The sequence below is a fragment of the Hirundo rustica genome, chromosome 4, assembly GCF_015227805.2.
Source record: "Hirundo rustica isolate bHirRus1 chromosome 4, bHirRus1.pri.v3, whole genome shotgun sequence".
NCBI classification, from domain to species: Eukaryota; Metazoa; Chordata; class Aves; order Passeriformes; family Hirundinidae; genus Hirundo; species Hirundo rustica.
The window spans coordinates 55,804,619-55,823,094 of NC_053453.1; the positions used below are offsets into that span (position 1 = coordinate 55,804,619).

The window sequence follows — 18,476 nt, forward strand, 5'->3', positions numbered from 1 at the left end:
CGGGGGCAGGCGGCGGGCCGGGGCGCGGGGCCCTGATGCGGCTGCGGGCGCTCCGCCGGCGGGCCCCATGCACCCCAGGTGAGCGCCGCGGGGCACCGGGCGAGGCGGGCGGGACCGCGGGAGACACTCGGCCGAGGGGACGAGCAGGGGAGGGGGTCCCTCAAGCGTTCGGCGCCTCCCGCAAGCCCCGAGGCTCGGCCCCGGGGCCAGGGTGGCGGTTCCTTTCCCCGGGCATCGCCATCCTCAGCAGCCGCCTGGGCCGGGCGGGAAATGCCCTGCCCCGCCGGGCGGCCGGAGCCCTCGGCCCCGTGCCTGCAGAGCCGTCCCTGGCGGCAGGCAGACGTGGGAGGTGCGTGGTGCCAAAGGTGGGCAGAGCCGAGGTGGAAGTCCGCGACTCCGTTTGCGGCTCAGCCCTCCGGGGCGCAGGTGGTCTGTGAGGCGCTGCGAGTGGACTCGATGTTCCTTACGGGCCCCTTCCAAGCTGAGATCTTGTGCTGTTAACTTGCGTGAGTTTGGTGGATTCGGCCGTTTTTCCTGCACGAGTGGTACCTTTTCTTACCGGAGTGGCAGCCCAAGCTCCAGCTCTCCATCAGTACTGCAGCGCTTGGGCCTGCTGCTGGCAGAGGCCGTGTGGGAGGCCTGGGTCAGCCTGCAGGATGTTCTGTGTGTGGCTGCTGTGGGGGCAGCTGGTCTGGCTGACCCTAAGAGCTGCTGGTTGGACCTGGTGTGTGGGTAGGAGGGTCGGGGTGGGCGTGAGTCGGGCACGGCTTGCAAAGTTGTGACAGGTGCAAGTAGACCGTGTCTTCGTGGTGTCTCCATCCCTGTGGAGCGGTTTGGGCCGCCTGTGTAGCTTGAGACCCCAACGGATGTATGTGCTCCAAGTTGACGTTTCTACCAGGGCTGAGGGTCTGGGGTGTTGGGCGGTTCCTGCAGCTACTTGTGTGGTGTGTGCCCACTTGAGCGATGTGGTTGATCACTGAAATAACGTGGCATCCATGGTGCTGGTTTTTAATGTGATGGGAGCATGTAGAACCAGACTGAGGCAGTTTGTTAAAATTGTGCTATGGCTGTTTTGCAGTGGTAACTCTTGCTACTATTGGCCTGGTTCAAACTGATGGGGAATTAGAGGTTGTGTGTCTGTTACTAGTTTGAAGTGATCTTTCCCCCAGAGTCTGGATCTTGAATGTAAATGTGGTCTCCAGAAGTCATGAAATATAAGTCAGGTGCTGTTGTCTGGGTATTTTTGACATTCAGCTTGTAAATGGATCTGTGTTTGCAATAGTTTAATCACAATGGCTTTTACTACTAGGAGTAAGACTTTGTTTTCTGGATGGCAGGGAAGAGGCTATGGTCTGATTTGTCTTTCTGAACTGTTTTTTAATCCTGATTATTGCTATCCAATATGATCAATATGTGATGACTGTGTGAGTGGCTGATGTGTTTTATGCATACCTTTTTAAGGCAGAGTTTTTGTATACCAGTATCAGATTTTGAGTTTGTTTGCTCAGCTTTTCCTCACTGCCGTACAGTCAGTAGTCAGGAATGCTTTTTCATCTGTTCCTTTTTCCTCCTCCCCTCTCTGTTCCCTGGCTCCAGAATGAATGAAATGAGCTTGAGTCCTGTAGGGATGGACCAGCTGACCTCCTCCTCTGTGAGCAATGCCCTGCCAGTCTCAGGAAGTCACTTGGGCTTGGCAGCATCACCCACTCACAACGCCATACCAGCACCAGGTAATGCAGGAGGGTCCCGCACAGGGTATTGCAGCTTCTGTTCTGTGATCTTCTCTCACAGCAATGGTCATAACTGGACAGGAGTGCCTGCTCTGGTAGCAAGTCGTGCCGTAGGTAGTGAAATGATGCAGTGTTGGGAAAGGGGAAACCATAAATCCTTGCTTACGTGGGCAAAGAAAAAGGCACGAGTGCTTATCAGGCTTACACTTTAGTGGAAGCCTCATTTTGTTTTCATGGGGTGATTTGCACTGTGGGTGAGTAGTATCAGAATCCTTTGAAATTAGAGCTGTAGCTGAAAATCTGTCTTCATCTATGTCTAATTTCTCGCAGGTGAAAAAAATCACTAGTAAAGCAAAACTGCTCTTCTTTCCGGGGGGCTGCACAGACAGAAGTCCATTACAATTGTCAAATAGAAACAAGCCCAGCAAATCGTACCAAAAAAAGATGTAGCTGTATTCAGGCATGCCTCTCAGTGCTGTGATAACTGATCCTTTCTTTGATGCCTGGCACCTTACTTGGACAGTCCCATTCTGTATTTCCTTAGGGCAAGAACTGGGGAATTTGTAATCTCTTTGTTAGCTCATGTGTTCATGAACTGAGGGTGTTCCATTGAATTTAAATGGGAGTTTTCTTTTGCAGGTTTGCCTGTTGCAATTCCAAACCTGGGCCCCTCCTTAAGTTCCTTGCCCTCTGCTCTGTCTCTGATGCTCCCAATGGGTATTGGGGATCGAGGAGTGATGTGTGGTATACCAGAGAGAAACTACACCCTACCTCCACCACCCTACCCTCACCTGGAGAGCAGCTATTTCAGACACATTCTACCTGGTAAGTGCTCTCGTGCTGATGGATGGGAACAGAAAGTGAAACTGTTTTAAGAGCCATCTGTTTCTGTCCTGAGGCAGGCATGACTGACAGTTTGGCAGAGCTGTTGTTTCCCTGAGTTTGTCTGGAGACTGTTGTGTCATTTACACACCTTTATTTTCAGGTATTTGTTTCTATATTTGTGTATGAAAAGAATTGCAGGCCATTTTCTGTTTAAACCTAACTTTTGATAGCTCCTCCTGCTTTCATTTTCAGATTAACAGAAAACAAAGCATGCCTGATTTCTGTCTGCAATGGCTTGTAGCTTGGAAGTTGCTTCTGTTTTTCTTCTCCTGTAGTCTGAAGCAATATTTAATATGTTCATAATGGCAGGTCACAGTAGTTCAGAGCTCAAAGAGGGCAAGACATCAGCTGTGGTGTTAGGCACGTTCCCACCTATTTAACCCATGGCATTTTTTTTTCTTCATTTTTTCTTCAAGGTTGACTTCCAAAGGCCTACACTGACTTCTATCCTGATTCCTTTCTCACACATGCTTTGGAGTATAAATGTGGAATTTTACATGTTAGTATATGAAAACACAGGAACTGGAACTTTAAATGCAGTTCTGTTTTTGTTTGGTAACTAAGATCGAAAGGGTGGAAGGGGCTGTTAAACTTCTTCAAGGTGATTCATTGAGTGGTGTTGGTTCAGCCTGGGTTAGGAATAAACTGTAGCAGCCCAGGTCTTGTGCAGCTACCTGTTGACTGATGGCTGAACTTTCCAGCTGCTTAGGAGTAACCTTTTCTACTGCATTGCGTGCCTGCCTGTTTGCTTGCCAAAGAGTAGACAAGGAGACTGTGCACTAGGGCAAAAGGTATTTGCCATTCTTCTGAGCTGGAATAATCTTCCTGTGATGTTTTATAGGGTCCTTCTGTCAGTCATCTTGCTGCCATCAAGGATCCTCTGTGCTCAAGCCACAAGGCAGCATTGCATGCAGAAATATTTGATGCAGCTGATTAAATTAAGCTGTTCATTTCTCGGCTTGTGCTGCAGAAAGAGTATCTGTGTTTGCATCCTTGTAATACCAAATGTATTTGAATGGAAAACTTTTACAGAAAAAGTGGCTCATAGGGTTGAAGGCTAAAAAGAAACCTGCTGAATCAGATCTTGCAGAATCTGCAAAATCTGCCTCTGTCTCTGCTGGAAATAATGTTTACTTGAATGTGCTGTTGTATTTCTTCCAAGGATTTTTTGTTTGTTTTTAGTATGTAAACAGAGTTTAGCGTTTCTTCATATCTTAAGTTTCAAGGTTGTTTGATATTGAGAAGCTTCCCAGAACCACCAGAAAAGATGGTAGGGTTTCTGATTTAAATTCAACCAAACTATTGTTTTAGGAGAAACAACATGCTTTCACATAAGGAAAGAGAGCAAATGATTCATGAAATCTGTGAGAGAACTTGTCTTTGTCTTTTGGAATTGCAATTGATGACCTCTGAGATGGACAGTTATGTCACTTAGTCTTAGAGGAAGGAAGTAGTCATTGTTAAAACTTGAATACCTACTCAAAAATTTTGTGTCCCAGAGAATTGTTTCTGCTTCTAGCAAAGATGAACCAGGAATTGCCAAATTATAGATTCCACTAGCAATCCTTCACCCTTTGTGGGCTATTTCTTGGGAATGAAAAATTAAGCCTAAAGTGTGAAGAATCTCTTTCTCATTCCATGTTTGTACTGAGCAGCCTAGGTGGAATTCTGCCATTAACTTGGCTGTTTAGAGTTTGAGAAAGAACTAGAGACTTGCTCTGTTGGGTGGAAGCTCTGAATCAGTTGTTAAGTGGTACTTTGACAAGAGTGCTAGGCTGGCATATGTTTGTGAGCCGTGTTTTAGAATAATAGTGGATTTTAATTTGAAATAATGTATGGAACATGTCTTCAGAGATCTGGGTCTCAGTGTGCTGTGCTTCGACTGAGACTGACTTTTATTCAAGATTTGAAAACTGATGGAATCTCACTCCCTTCTTTTTCTCCCTCTCTTCCTATCAGGTATCTTATCTTACTTGGCTGACAGACCACCACCTCAGTACATCCATCCCAACACTATAAATGTTGACAGCAATCCAGCATTGTCAGTCTCCAACAATCCCTCAGGCCTGGATCCCTACCAGCCCAGTGGGACCGTGGGGCTGGAACCAGGGATCGTCTCCATGGACTCCCGCGCAGTGAACACACATGGTCCTCAAAATCTGCATCCTAGTGACAGCCATGAGGTAGCACTGGATACCGCAATCACCATGGAGAGCGTTTCGAGGGTGACCAGCCCCATCTCTACAGACGGGATGACAGAGGAGCTTACAATGGATGATGTAGCTGGGGATCCCACGCAGATCCCGAATGGCTCCCGGAGCCATGAACCTTTAGCCGTAGACGCAGTGGGGAGTAACTTGACATCAGACGCTGTGGGACACGGCGGCGTCATTCCCATTCACAGTAGCACTTTGGAACTCCCTGTGGTCATGGAGCCCGACCACATTGCTGGGCGGGTGACAGGGATATCGGACAGCACACTAAATGACCCCATTCATACTGTGGCCATGAGCACCAACTCTGTGAGTGTGGCGCTCCCTACCTCACACAACCTCGCTTCTCTGGACTCAGTAGCCTTGCATGAAGTGGGTCTCAGCCTGGAGCCTGTGGCAGTGTCTTCCATAAGTCAGGAAGTAGCCATGGGGCCAAGCCATGTTGATGTGTCTGCAGACAATCTTGCCTTTGTACCATCATCTCTGCAAATGGAAGACTCCAATTCCAACAAGGAGAACATGGCAACCTTGTTTACCATATGTGAGTGGACATTTCCTGCTTTTTTGGGGTAGGGTTTGTCATGTAGCCGTTGTCCGGTGTGGCAGGACTCTGGTTGCTAGTCTTACAGATTTATGGTAAAAAAACCAGTCCAAAATTTGAAACATCTGCAGTGCCAGATTAACTGTTCTGAAATAACAGTAGCTGGGAGTAGTAGAAGTTGTAGTAGGATGTTTTAGCATAATTCTCTTTGTATCCATTTCCCATGCTGCCATGAGGTTGGAAGCTGAATCTTGATGAAGCTCTTGATTTTGTGGATATGCTTGATATCCTTTCCAGTGAGACTTCTGTTTTTATAAAGTCACATCACAAGTGACTCTTCCTCTCCATTAAAATACACAACAACCACCACCACAAGCCATACTTTTCATCAAATGGATGTAATTGTCAAGCATGACATTATGTGCTTTTGTAAAATTTATATTAAACCATGAACAATCATCATTAAAGCGTTGTTCTAAACAGGAAAAAAAAGAGCAGAGAGTGAAGGAATTTTTTATAATATTTCTAATTATTCTCATCAAAGGACTGTAGTCCAGAGGTTAGTGTATCTCATAGGAAGAGAGGAGCACTGGGTATTGTGTTGCCAGTCCTGTTATTGTTCAAGGAGAGGTGTTTGAGAGCTGAGAAGTTCTCATTTGCTGGGAGAGAGATTTGAACTTTAACCTGCAGATGTCCAGCTTCTGCCACTGAAACATAAGGCCAGATTTTATATTAATTTTTATTTTCTGTGGTAGCATTTCTGAGTGCTGCTGTTCATCTAGTCTGGCCCTACAGCTGCTAGAACCTAATGGTTTGCTTTGCTTGTGGAACATATTTTAAGAAATTGAAAGATACAGTGCCTTGGTTAGCAAGGGGAGAGGTGCAGTTCAGTGTAAAGTATCTAGTCAGTCAGGCATTTGGATTAATTTATTAAGATTTCATTCTGTGGGATAAAATACAACTTCAAATCAGGTGGGCATAGAACTAGGATGAATTCACAACTCCCAGAGGAAGAGTTTTACAGTTGATGCACTCAGAGGTTCCTATGAGGATCTGTTGATGTTGAGCAAATAATGATCCAAATACAGTGATATCTAACATGCTTGTAGTGAAACCACTTCTCTTGCTCTCTTAGAAGTGAGATTTGATGTGCCAGGTTTTTGTTGTTATACCTAACATAGTCCTATGCTGTTTTCCGGACGATTCTCCCCTGTGGTAGGACATTGAAATGGCTGCTACATGCCTTGTGCTTGCATGTGATTTGCAAAACAGATTCTTGACTTGGGGAGGTTTAAATTTTAACTTTTCGTTGATGTTTTTAAACTTCACCTGAATAAACAGGAATTTGTGTCCCGACAGGTGACAGCAAGGACAAGGAGTTGTTTTAGAGCCCCGTAGTGGTTTTTCCTCACTGACATGGCAGGAGTCAGGGCCTTTTTCAGAAAACTTTTACTGTTCCTAAGCAGGAAATAAAAAGTGTGCCTTTGCTACAGTCCTGAATGTTTGCAAAACTTTTAAGAAGTGGTTTTTTTGGTCATCTTTGTTGACAGTTCTGGGTATCCTAATTAGAGAAGTAATCACTGATTTTCTTTTTTTTAATGGTTTGGCAAGGACAGTAGTGGAAATTATATTTCACTTTCTGCAGAATGTGAGAAAAAAATTTCCAACATCTTAAACATGTATGAATGGTTGAGCTTTTCCAAGTGGAAATGCCTAGAACTTTTCTTCCTCTGCCTCTCCCTGGAGCTGGTCCACAGACCCATAATGAGTGTGTGCCAGGCAATGCTTAAAAGCAGCTGTTCCACGCAGTGGTTCTCATTACTTAGGTCTGGCCATTGTTGCTTTACTCCTACATGTCACCTCTGCACATGAAATAATGCTTACATAGGCTCTACCTGATAATTTTTGGAGGACTTTCCTATCTGTTAATGTGTAGTTGCTCAAACTGTACTTTATATGATGTCAAATTCTGGTACCCTGGTATATCAGGGAGGTATCTGGAAAATATCTTTAAGCATGTAAGGATGAAGCTGCTGTTCAGGCCTGCTGAAAGCTACTTCTGTGATAGCTCTTTTATACTGGAGCTGGGTCATCAAGAGGCCAAATCAGGTATTTGTGGAGATTAACAGTATTTCTGATGAATGATAGATTGGGAAAGCGATGCTACTGATTATTCTTGGGCTTTTGTTTTTGTTGCCTTCAGTGGCATACGCTGCATGAATTTACTGCAGTGAGACCTTCAAAAGCAGCAGTGAGGTCAGGTTTTTGCTGCTGTGATTTACACTTTGTCTGAATTTAAACAGAGGTAAGGGACTTTGTGGTTCACATTCGAAAAATTTTAGAAGGATGATCTGACTGCTCCATTTGTGTGGATAACCTTGAGGTTCTACATGAAAGAAGTGTTTCTGGTTAATTCCAAAAATGTAACCAGTTAGAAGGTGTTTGGTTTTGTTTGTCTTAGATTTTTCTGCCAGTAGAGTTCTTCACTTGTGATCAGAGTGAAATTCTGAAGCTCTTCCATCACCAGCGTTACCGCCAGCACTGGAAAGGCTGTCATTCATTTTGCAATAGCTTTCATGAAGAATAGGCTCTGTCCCATTGCTAGATGCCCCTGTTGGGGTAGTCTGGAGTCTAGGTCATCGGTTTCCCATCAGGAAGGTAGGTGAAGATCCGCACAGTTGATCTGACTTGGGTAGAAACTGACACGTATGCCAGTGCCCACCTGCCTGCCACAATGTGATCCATATTCTTCTGAGTAAAAGCTGATGAGTGAACAAGTTGAACGTGACAGGAGCAGCCTTTGGCGGGAGCTGAGCTGAAGCACATTGGTAGGGATCTGATTGCGCTGTAGGAGCTGTTGTATGTTTTTAATGCCCGCTGTCCCCTCCTGTCTCTGCAGGGTGCACACTGTGTGACAAGGCGTACCCGTCAGACTGCCCGGACCATGGGCCCGTCACCTTTGTCCCCGATAGCCCAATCGAGAGCCGAGCCAGGCTGTCCCTCCCGAAGCAGCTGCTCCTCCGGCAGTCTATCATGGGAGCTGAGGCGGGTAAGGATCGTGTTACTGTGCACTTCCCTGCAGCGCTTGAAAATACGCTCGCTGCCTGAAATCCAAAACCGTAGGGAGATTAATGTGGGAAAGAAACACTGCAAGAGAGAGATGCTTCCCTCTTCTGTAATCACCCTGACTTACATTATCCAAGAGCTCCTTGTGGTCTGGTTACTGCTTATACTTCAGCTATACTGTAGGGCTGCTGCCACGAGGTCAGGCAAGGTATGTGCTAAACAGCTCAGGCACAGCTTTGATAAGAAAACAATGCAGCAATTGCAGTTTGGGGGAAGGTGACAGAAGTACTAGAGGAGAATTCTGTCTGCTTGTTCATCAGCTTGGTTTGCTACCTTCTGGGTGCTCTCACTGGAGTATTGATCACAAGTGCCTCTGTTTTTTTTTCCCCCTTCATTTACACCTTATGACCTTGTCACTGGATGTGGACCCTGTTACTATATTTCACGTCACTGTCACCTGGAAATCGTGGAGTGCAGTGCAGTACCCTAAGGATCTGAAGGCTAGAGAAGAATGTCATTATTGGCTTGCTTAGTGCTGCTTCTATTTCAGAGTAGATTACATCTGTTCTTTTCAAGCTGCACTAGTTTCCAGTTTATTTCTAAGAGCTATTCAGTGTATTCATGTACACCTATATATATATATATATATATATATATATATATATATATATGTTTAATAATAAATAATATATATGCAGGAATCCCTCTGCCCATGACAGAAATACAGCTGCCTCTGGGGAGAAATGCAGAAGCTGCTTAACAATGCCCAGCAACAATTCTGGAAATTCCTGGGGATTAGGTAGGCAAAATGTAGTTACTGAAACTAGTATTTTCTGCTTCTGCAGAAAGCGCCATGAGAACTTTAATTGGTACAAGTGGCTAGGATGTTAGTTTTATAGCTTAGTGAAAAGTAAATTACTTGCTTTTGATCAGATAAGTATATGTAATGACACCAAAGCGGCTCCCATTAGTGTCATGTGGTGGTGGTGGTTCTTGTCTCTGCCATAGGTGTGTTTCACATGTGAAGTAGAAGCTTTGATGATCTTAAGCATAGGTAGTACCTCTGGAGCATTATCTCATAGGACTCCCATTTCTTTATTATGCATGATTAGTTGTCTAAATAATTGATTTCTTCAGACTTTGATCTTCTAATGATAGGTGTGTGGACACGAGAAACCATTCCTGTGAGGACTTGCTTTGGACCTTTGATTGGACAGCAGAGCCATTCTCTGGAGGTGGCTGACTGGACTGACAAAGCAGCCAGTCACATCTGGAAGGTCAGTGGTGTTACAGGTCACAGAGCCTGCCAGCATGCCTTTATCTGGTGAAAGCTATCACATGACAGCAACTTTAACATTATCATCCTTCTCAAAAGTCAAAAGTAATGCAGTTTAATTGTTTAATTCTTAGTATCAGCACAGCAGAGCTGTATACCTTGCAGTGCTGGTAGTCGGTCCTGAAGTACAAGCAACTTCTTTAATGCCTTCTCTTTTAAAGGGCTGTATGTGGTTTCAGTACTTGTGTGGAGTTGCAGCAGAGATTGTATATGAATTACTAGGCAGCAGTTGTTTGTTTTGTATCTCTGTTCATTGAAGGTTCCTCCAGGTGATTAATTATTTGTTTTAGGAAAGCAAATTTAAAGCTTTCTTTTCTCCATCATTTAGTTCTCAGAAAGTAAATCTGACCTATATAAATCAAACCTGTACTGTTTGCCCAGATTTTGTTATTCGCAAGACTTGGTTTGTAAGAAAAGCAACCAAATGCATTTCTGCTGGGAGGTGAAGGTGAGAAAGATGCTGGTAAACAGGTCTTCTGGCCTCTTGGGTAGCAAAGGTCAAGGTGCCTAAGGGAAGAGGAAAGTAAGGAGTGAAAACAGGGCTGTGGTGTTGGCAGTGGCAATGGAGACTTCCCGGTTTGTTCTAGGTATACACATCTTTTCCTAAAGAAAGAGGCTGGCTTTCAATGCATTTATTGCTGTGTTTTGTCCTAAGGCTGCATTTGTTTTTCCTGGTAGATGTATCACAACGGTGTCCTGGAGTTCTGCATCATCGCAGCTGATGAAAATGAATGTAACTGGATGATGTTTGTACACAAAGCCAGGTGAGAGCCACTTGTACTGTTGCTAAGTAGCTTTGAGTCTGAGCTGTGGGTGCACAGGAAGCTGTGCTGGAGAATGAAGATTGACCTTGATTGTTCTTTTGATTTTGATACTTTATTAACAAAGTGTCCCTGGGTTCTTTTGGCCAAGTTCCATGCCCCTACAGCTTGTGAGACCTGTCCTTTTCAGTCTTTCTGGAGTCTCTGATGAAAACTATCCAGGCTGGCCTGGATAGTATTGCTCCATCCATGGTCCACTGAGGCTGAACCTTTCTTATTTCTCTGTGATACGAAGTAAGTGTCTCCTGCAGTTCATTTCTTCATTCTCATGTGCAGGAGTCAAGAAGTGTAATGCTCCCACTGCAGTGGGGCAGAACTTTTGCTGGTTTCAGATACTGGGAACAAACATATGCAAGATACTGCTTCACAAGATGAATGACTACATCTTGAGGAAATGGTCCCCGAGAGGACTTTTTAAAGCTAATTTTGCTGTAAGACATTACTGATACTTTTTCCATCATGCATTCTCTATTTCTTAAGGGATATGTCTGTGCAAATGAACCTATGTATATGACGAATCTATGTGTATGAAAAATACATAGATTTTTGTAGTTTCTTAGGAGATCATAAACTCACTTTTCTCAGCCCACTTGAATGTCTATTAATAATTTTCTCAGAAGTGGTGTGAGAAATGCATCATTTGGTGGAGGAGATTGGTTCTGAAGGTCTAGGTTTTCTTTCCTTAAATGAAGAAGGACTGAAGTGACAGCCATTAAAGTTTTTATAATATGCTGACAAGCACTGAGGTTCTTATTACCTTTTTCCCTTTCCCTTTTGTTCCCCCCTTTCCCTTCTCTTCTTTTCTGTATTGCTTTTACCTGTCCCTTTTCTTTCCTTTTTTACCTCTCCCTCCAATCATTACTTCTGAAGGGCTTTTACTCCTAAATGTTGTTATTGCTATAGGAACCGGGAAGAGCAGAACCTGGTAGCTTATCCTCACGATGGAAAAATTTACTTCTGCACCTCTCGGGACATCCCCCCTGAACACGAGCTTCTCTTCTATTACAGTCGGGACTATGCACGACAGCTTGGTAAGTAAGAGGTCATTTTTGTTGGTTTTGCAGGGAGTACCCAGCTTGAATTCCCTTTCAGTGCCATCTCTGGGCTCTGTCACTTGGGAGTGCATTATGTTCCTTCTCAGTTCCCATTGGTGCGTGTCATAGTCTTTTGCATTCCATGACTACAGAGTACCATCATTTAAAAGAAACATTTCCCTACTTAATTCCACTGATTAGGAGTAAAAGATGACATTTTGAAGAAAAATCATTTTAGTTCTGTTCATACAGGGCTAAGGGAGTTTTGAAGCTGAAGATGTTCCTATCCTCCCCCAGCTTGGATTGTGATAATTTAGATTTGGTAGAGCTGTGCCCAAAAGTGTTCCAAAATTTGACCCCTCAAAACATTTCAAATGACCTACCTGAAACAGCTGGAAAGCAGCACCGGAGCTGAAAAGAACAAAGCTGAAAATCCCTGTGCCTGGCTTTGCTACCACAGACTAAATGCTAATGTGGTCCTTGTTCAAGCTCTGTTAGGCCTTCCTGTGCCTCATTACAAGTGATGCTTTTGTGCCCAAAGGTGTCCCTGAGCATCCGGACGCGCATATCTGCCACTGCGGGAAGGAATGCGCTTCCTACGCGGACTTCAAGGCCCATTTGAGCAGCCATATTCACAACCACCTCCCCAGTCAGGGGCACAGCAGCAACCACGGGCCAGGCCACGGCAAGGAGAGGAAGTGGAAGTGCTCCATGTGCCCCCAGGCTTTCATCTCCCCTTCCAAGCTGCACGTGCACTTCATGGGGCACATGGGCATGAAGCCGCACAAGTGCGATTTCTGTAGCAAAGCTTTCAGCGATCCAAGCAATTTACGGACACACCTTAAGATCCATACAGGTGAGGGCTGAGGGCTTCATACAGATACCTGTGTGAGGACAGGGGAGAAGCTGAAGGCCGAGTTACAGGCCAGTGGTAGACAGTGTGGGTATTTTTGCCTCTTTTTTTTTTTCAGTATTCCTTATTGGGAAATTCACATTACAAAGCTGGAAGAGGAATAAAACTGGGAGTTCAGTGCTCTGAAGTCAAGCATAAGGAGTTGTAGGCTCAGTAGTCAGGAGTTTTAATGGACTGATCAAATACTAACGTGGTACACACAAGCACAGAATGCTCAGTGGGCTGTGATTCAAGTGGTATTCAAACTTAGTCTGAACTCAGTAGCATGCTGGGGTTTTGAACTATTTCTGGCAAAGAATAACAGAAGTACTGATAAGTTGAAAAATGGGACAAAACAGAAGTTATCAAAGGGCCAGTGTGGTTTGTACCTCTGTGTTAGGTAAGAGAACTTGTTTTTGCAGACAAAGACAATGCATTGCATCAAATGTGGTTGGGCTCCAGTAAGGCATGAGATACATTCCTGTGGGAAATCAGTGAGGATAGGGATGTACTAATGTACAGTAAGTAGATGGTTACCATGGTTACTGTTACAAAGGAAGCTACCATTGTTTTTACTGAAGAATTTATCTTGGATAAGATTAGTCTTTTTAAGTATTTGCCTGAATCTCTTGGTGGAAGAATGTACAGAGCTGCTGGGGGTGTTTTGATGTCCAGAACGGGGAGGCACAGTTGGTATGGACATGAAGCATAAACCTTGCCTCACAAGAAAGGCTGGCTGACCATGAGCACTGGAGAAACAACAAGCAGCAGTGTTTAGAAGGACGAGGCACGGAAAGTTGCATCACACTAGGCCACCAGTAGTTTGAAAGAGTATCGTGACATTGGTTTCTTTGCTTGGGGGCATGGAGTACAGGAGGAGAAGCTTCGAGAATGATGAAGTCAGCTGCCTGTTTTTTTGCATAGCTAAATATAGATTGGAATTAAGTAGGCCTTTATGCTGAGTCTGAAGGAACTGAAGGTGAAAACAAGTCCTGTTCACAAAGAATCGGCCTTTCTTCACGGTAAAATTTAATTTTTCAGCAATGGTCAGGCTTGTTTGCTTAGTGCATTTCTTGGGACACTGAGTGCCAATCTGTGAGTATCCCTGTGTACTCCTAGGTCAGAAGAATTACCGCTGCACCCTCTGTGACAAATCGTTCACGCAGAAGGCTCACCTGGAGTCGCACATGGTCATCCACACCGGGGAGAAGAACCTCAAGTGCGATTACTGTGAGAAGCTCTTCATGCGGAGGCAGGACCTCAAGCAGCATGTCCTCACTCACACACAGTAAGTGACCTCACAGAAGCTGTTGGACTGGCCAGTGCGAGAAATAATGAAGATGAACAGCCCGTGACAGAATCTCCAGTTTGCAAATAGTTTGGCCTAGGGAGCATAGGTAGGTTCATCCTCTGAAATGACAGAGAAGTCACTCTAGACAAAGTCCTTGTTTTACCTGCTGCAGTTGTGCAGTTCTAGTGTTTGTAATATCTCTGTGACACAGTAAATTCCAAGCATGCTCCTTGTGTTGGGAAATGGCAGTCCAGAATGTTCATCATTTTGAAGAGAAGGGGGGTCGTTTGATTTCCATTTCATTCTTTGCTAAGAACTATTTCCCAACGTGATGACCACAAAAGACAAACTTCTCAGTGCTACTGTCATGAATACCTCCTTAGTGAACTCCTCCAGTGTGCTGTAGGGGTGTGGTGCGGCCATTCCGAGCCCTTTTCTCCCTGCAGGTCTCACTCCAGCGTTTGCTCTCTTGCTCCTCCTGAAGGGCAGATTCCTACCCACAGCCCTCTGCCACACCAGATCTGCTCTGGGAATCTCTCCATCCTATACGTTTACTCCCAATCCAAGGTCCTCCTTAAAAGCTCCTTGCCCAAAGCTAGGCCTTTCATTTTCAGCATCTGGTTTTTGTACTTACTTGGAATCCATTGCTGCTTCTGTCATGCTGCCTAGGAGCCAGTGTAGTGCAGCCAGCGTGAGAGAGGGGCAGACAGAAACAGAGACTTGCCTTGCTGCTCGTTTCTACAGCCTGAGTCAGGAGCATTACTGCTGGGAGGTATCTTGCTGTGTCATTACAGAATTTGTTGCAGACTAAGGGTTGTTAACATGCAGTAGCTTTGTTTCCTTATTTGTTCTTCCCTCCCTCCTCTCCCCCCCCCCCCCCGCCCTTTTATTCAGGGTGGGAAGGAAACTGACCTTTTCATCAAGGGCAGTATCTCTGTCCTTGCTAGAACGTGCACCTTAATCAGCATTTTAATCAGCTACCTTGTGGCAGGAGTAAACTCACTTTTTTGTGTCTTGCAGAGAACGGCAGATCAAGTGCCCCAAGTGTGACAAGCTGTTTCTGAGGACAAATCACCTGAAGAAGCACCTCAATTCACATGAAGGAAAGAGGGACTATGTCTGTGAAAAATGCTCCAAGGCTTATCTAACCAAATATCACCTAACTCGGCACTTAAAAATATGTAAAGGCCCCACATCCAGTCTGTCAGCCCCAGAGGAGGAAGAGGAAGAGGATTCAGAGGAGGAATTAATAGACTCCATGAGGACTGAAGACTGTAGGATTAACAATGGAGTCTATTCAACAGGTGATGTTCTCTCTGGACACAAATGAAGAAGAGAGGGAAACTTCCTTGGGTATTATAAGTAGGGAAGGAAAAAAACACTCTTCCTTGTTTCCCCAGTCACCAGTGTATGTCAGGTGAGGAGTTTTCCTTCTGTTTTTGTCTCCACACTACCACCACTCAATATAATCTGTAGCCAGAACACTGAACAAGACTGGATCATGCACGTACAAGTGAAGCATTGCTAAGAAGGAAATGTGAGGCAAGATTTCTTTCACACACACTGTGCATACTTCTCCAAATCACTCAGATTCATCCAGCCAGTGCCAGGACACATGACACACCTCACGTAGCCCTTCGAGCAAAGAGCCACAAACCAGGAAGGTAGCTGAGGGATTGCAGTGACCTGTAAGCCAACTGTCCTTAACTGCCCAAGCTGTGACATGAAGAGAAACAAGGAAAAAATGGTGGCGGCTGTTGATGTATTTTAAAACATTTTAACTGAAGGATGTGGTTTGGCATAAAGACTTCTCAATGCTCAGGTTTCTGTCTTAAAACAAAACCTTTTGGTTTAAAAAAAAAAAAAAAAAAAAGAAAAAAAAAAGCCAGTGGAAAAAAAAAGAAAAAAAAAGCAAAAAAAAGCCAGTGAAATCAGCACTTACATACAAAATAATTACCCTATTACAGAAAATCAACCATTGGTTTTTGAAGAACAGTTATCCTCTCTTCTCCCTCAAGTTCACAGCCCATGGAAGCAGGTGAAGAGATAAAGACTGCATGGACTCAGTAAGGAAGGCGCTTACAGATGAGCAGGCAGTGTTTACAGTATATGTTACTCCTTGTGCTGTAAACCTTTTACCACCTAGAATGATGGGAGGGTTTGCTGCTAATATTATTTATGGAATGAAGATTATTACATTTGGTTGTTTTCTTTTGAAATAATTAAAAATGTGGCTCTTCTCTAATGTTCTTTTTTAATATTTACATATGCTGAAAAAGAATGTTCCTATTTATGATAATGATGAGAGAAATAACACCACTTTTTAATCATCTGCCTCCCAAGCTTTCCTGGGACATGGTATGTGTAGGAGCATCTCCAAGAACTGGGGCAGCTAAAGAACTCTAGATTTGCTGTGTCACTCCTCTGGCTGTGCTGCAAAAGAAGATTCAGCTGTGCTCTGTTCTCTGACAAGGTAATGGGAGGTTCCCTTGGGAAAGAGGCTCCGTTTCTGGCCCTAAATGGCCCAAGCTTAGCTGTACCTCTCCCTGTACACTGTAGTTCCTAGAGAGCACCCAGCGTTCTTAAAACCTGAAAACACTTTGTCTCTGATCAGTATGTGACCAAAAAGCTTCAGAGACAGGTGCTGGGATCTTGTTAAGTCCAGGGAAAGAGGTGTTGCTTCCAGTAACGCCATTTCTTCCAAAAACAAGAAGCAACTTTGAGACCTACGGCACCAGTTATATAGTACTAGGTGTAGAGGTAAGAGAAATCACTTACCCACAAAGATCTTAATACATAGCATTTATTTAAAGCTTTGAAAAACTTGGAAGTTTTCAATGGAGAACAGTTGAACAGAGGTGGTTCTGGTACTTACACTTTCCTAAGCTTTTTATTTGTTGTCCACACATCATTCACTACTGCTTGGCAGAGACAGGATGGAGGCAGGAATCCCAACACATCCAGAGTATTCTTGGTTCCTGCAAACCCATGCTGAACACCTTCACCAGACTAGAAACAGCTCAAGTAGCTTTAGAAGCAGCCAATTACCTCAAGGGAGAGGAAGGAAAGTTACAGACCTGCCTTTTTCCCAGCTGCAGTTTGTAGGGACACAATATACCTACTTTACCTCACCAGAATGAACTGCAGTGAGTTATGAGGGAAAGCAGTGGGAAGAGCTTGGCAGCTCTAAGAATGATCCTACAGCTGCTTTGGCATCAGTGGATTTAATACCCAGGTTGTTTCTGCAGTAGGAACACTCTACAGGCACCTTCAGCGTGTGCAAAGGGTGAGTGCTCAATGGCAGGTAAGAGCATCAATTAAATTCCTGAGGTAAAGCACATGGTGTTACATTATAAATGCAAGGAAAATCTTTGAGTCACATCCCTGGATTAGGTTCCTGGTTCTGCAAATAAGGGGCTTAAACTGGTTAAAATCACACCTAAAACTTTCCTCTGTGCCTTGAAGTGTTAGGCAGAAATGCCTGGGCAGAGTTAAGAACACAGAGAGCTTTTCACCAGTAACAGTGACCAGCTGGGATCCCAACACTCACTTTGTGTTCTGACAGCCTCCCATCCTCCTTGAGTAGCAGCTCCTTATTTCAGTTCAAATTCTCTTGGAATACATCTGGAGTGTGAAGAAAAACCCAGTACTATGTGCAACATCACTAAACTTCAGGTGCTGTGGAATCTGGAAAAAGAAACCCCCAGTTTTTGTGGGACAGATCTGGGTTATTTCTGGTTTGATATTGGTGATATCAGTGTTAGAAATACATTCCAGGATTCTGCTTGGAGACTCCAACTTATTGCCTGAGAACTACACCTAAAATTTAAAAAGTTACATGGAACACCTTCTAAAATCTGTAAACCTAGCCTCAAATTAAGGATAAATTATCTATTTACACTTGTAATTTTATTCAATTCATCTTTTGTTTATTTATTACACAACTGTTGTGTGAAATATTTTTCCTTATGCCCTTAAGAGGTAGAAGATAAAACTGTCTTTGCAATATTCAACAAATTGCTGTAGTCACAGAATGCTTTTCTAGTGACTCTTCCATTTTATGTATCAGCTTTACATATGGTACATATGGCCTTTTTTCAGGGACCTTTATCTCAGGCTAAAGCAAGGGATCTAATCCTTCACAGCTGGTAACAGAGGCAGCTTAGAGCTTAACCACACCACCACCTTTCTTTGTCTGAGATGAAGAAGCCTGCAGATTGCAAAACACCAGAGTCATTTCCATGAACTCTCACCAAACGGGCATTTGTAGAATACACAGTAGTTGTAGTCCCATTATTTTGATTTTTTTGATCTTTGGTCCCTCATGATTCCATTGCTGTCTCCAAATCATTGCTGCTATTGCTGGCCATGGAGCTGGAAGCTGCAGAGTTGGCACTAGCCAGGATGAGCCTCTCTCTGTTTCCAAAAACTTCATTCACTGCAACACAAACAGGGAATTGCTTCTATTATTCTCTCAGAGGGAAGGGGAGTACAGCAGGGACAGCCTGGAATGGAAATCCTAACCTGCTGTGGTTTCAAAGCTCTTCCCCTTACCCCAAGTATGGAGTTGAAGCTAAAGGTCAGAACAGTTGCCTGCATATGATACTTCAATTACAAGTCCTGTTATTTTTTCCCTCCAGAGCATCTAGACATTTCCTCTGCATAAT

The 18,476-nt window shown here is 44.2% G+C and overlaps 2 protein-coding genes across 2 annotated transcripts in view; one reads left to right on the forward strand and one right to left on the reverse strand.

The window, feature by feature from the left end:
- Positions 1 to 17,716, forward strand: PRDM4 (PR/SET domain 4). The gene is made up of 11 exons (XM_040061284.2): positions 1 to 78; positions 1,597 to 1,730; positions 2,370 to 2,555; positions 4,575 to 5,369; positions 8,269 to 8,418; positions 9,594 to 9,712; positions 10,450 to 10,535; positions 11,496 to 11,623; positions 12,168 to 12,482; positions 13,638 to 13,806; positions 14,830 to 17,716. Exons 1-11 carry the CDS (start codon positions 68 to 70, stop codon positions 15,137 to 15,139), a joined length of 2,403 nt encoding a protein of 800 aa, XP_039917218.1. The 5' UTR covers positions 1 to 67; the 3' UTR covers positions 15,140 to 17,716.
- The window catches only part of PWP1 (PWP1 homolog, endonuclein), a 16,854-nt gene continuing 16,070 nt past the window's right edge, over positions 17,693 to 18,476 (reverse strand). Inside the window, exon 15 of the mRNA XM_040061285.2 lies at positions 17,693 to 18,247. Within this exon, the coding sequence (XP_039917219.1) occupies positions 18,132 to 18,247 (116 nt within the window). The 3' untranslated portion in view covers positions 17,693 to 18,131. The remainder of the gene's footprint in view (positions 18,248 to 18,476) is intronic.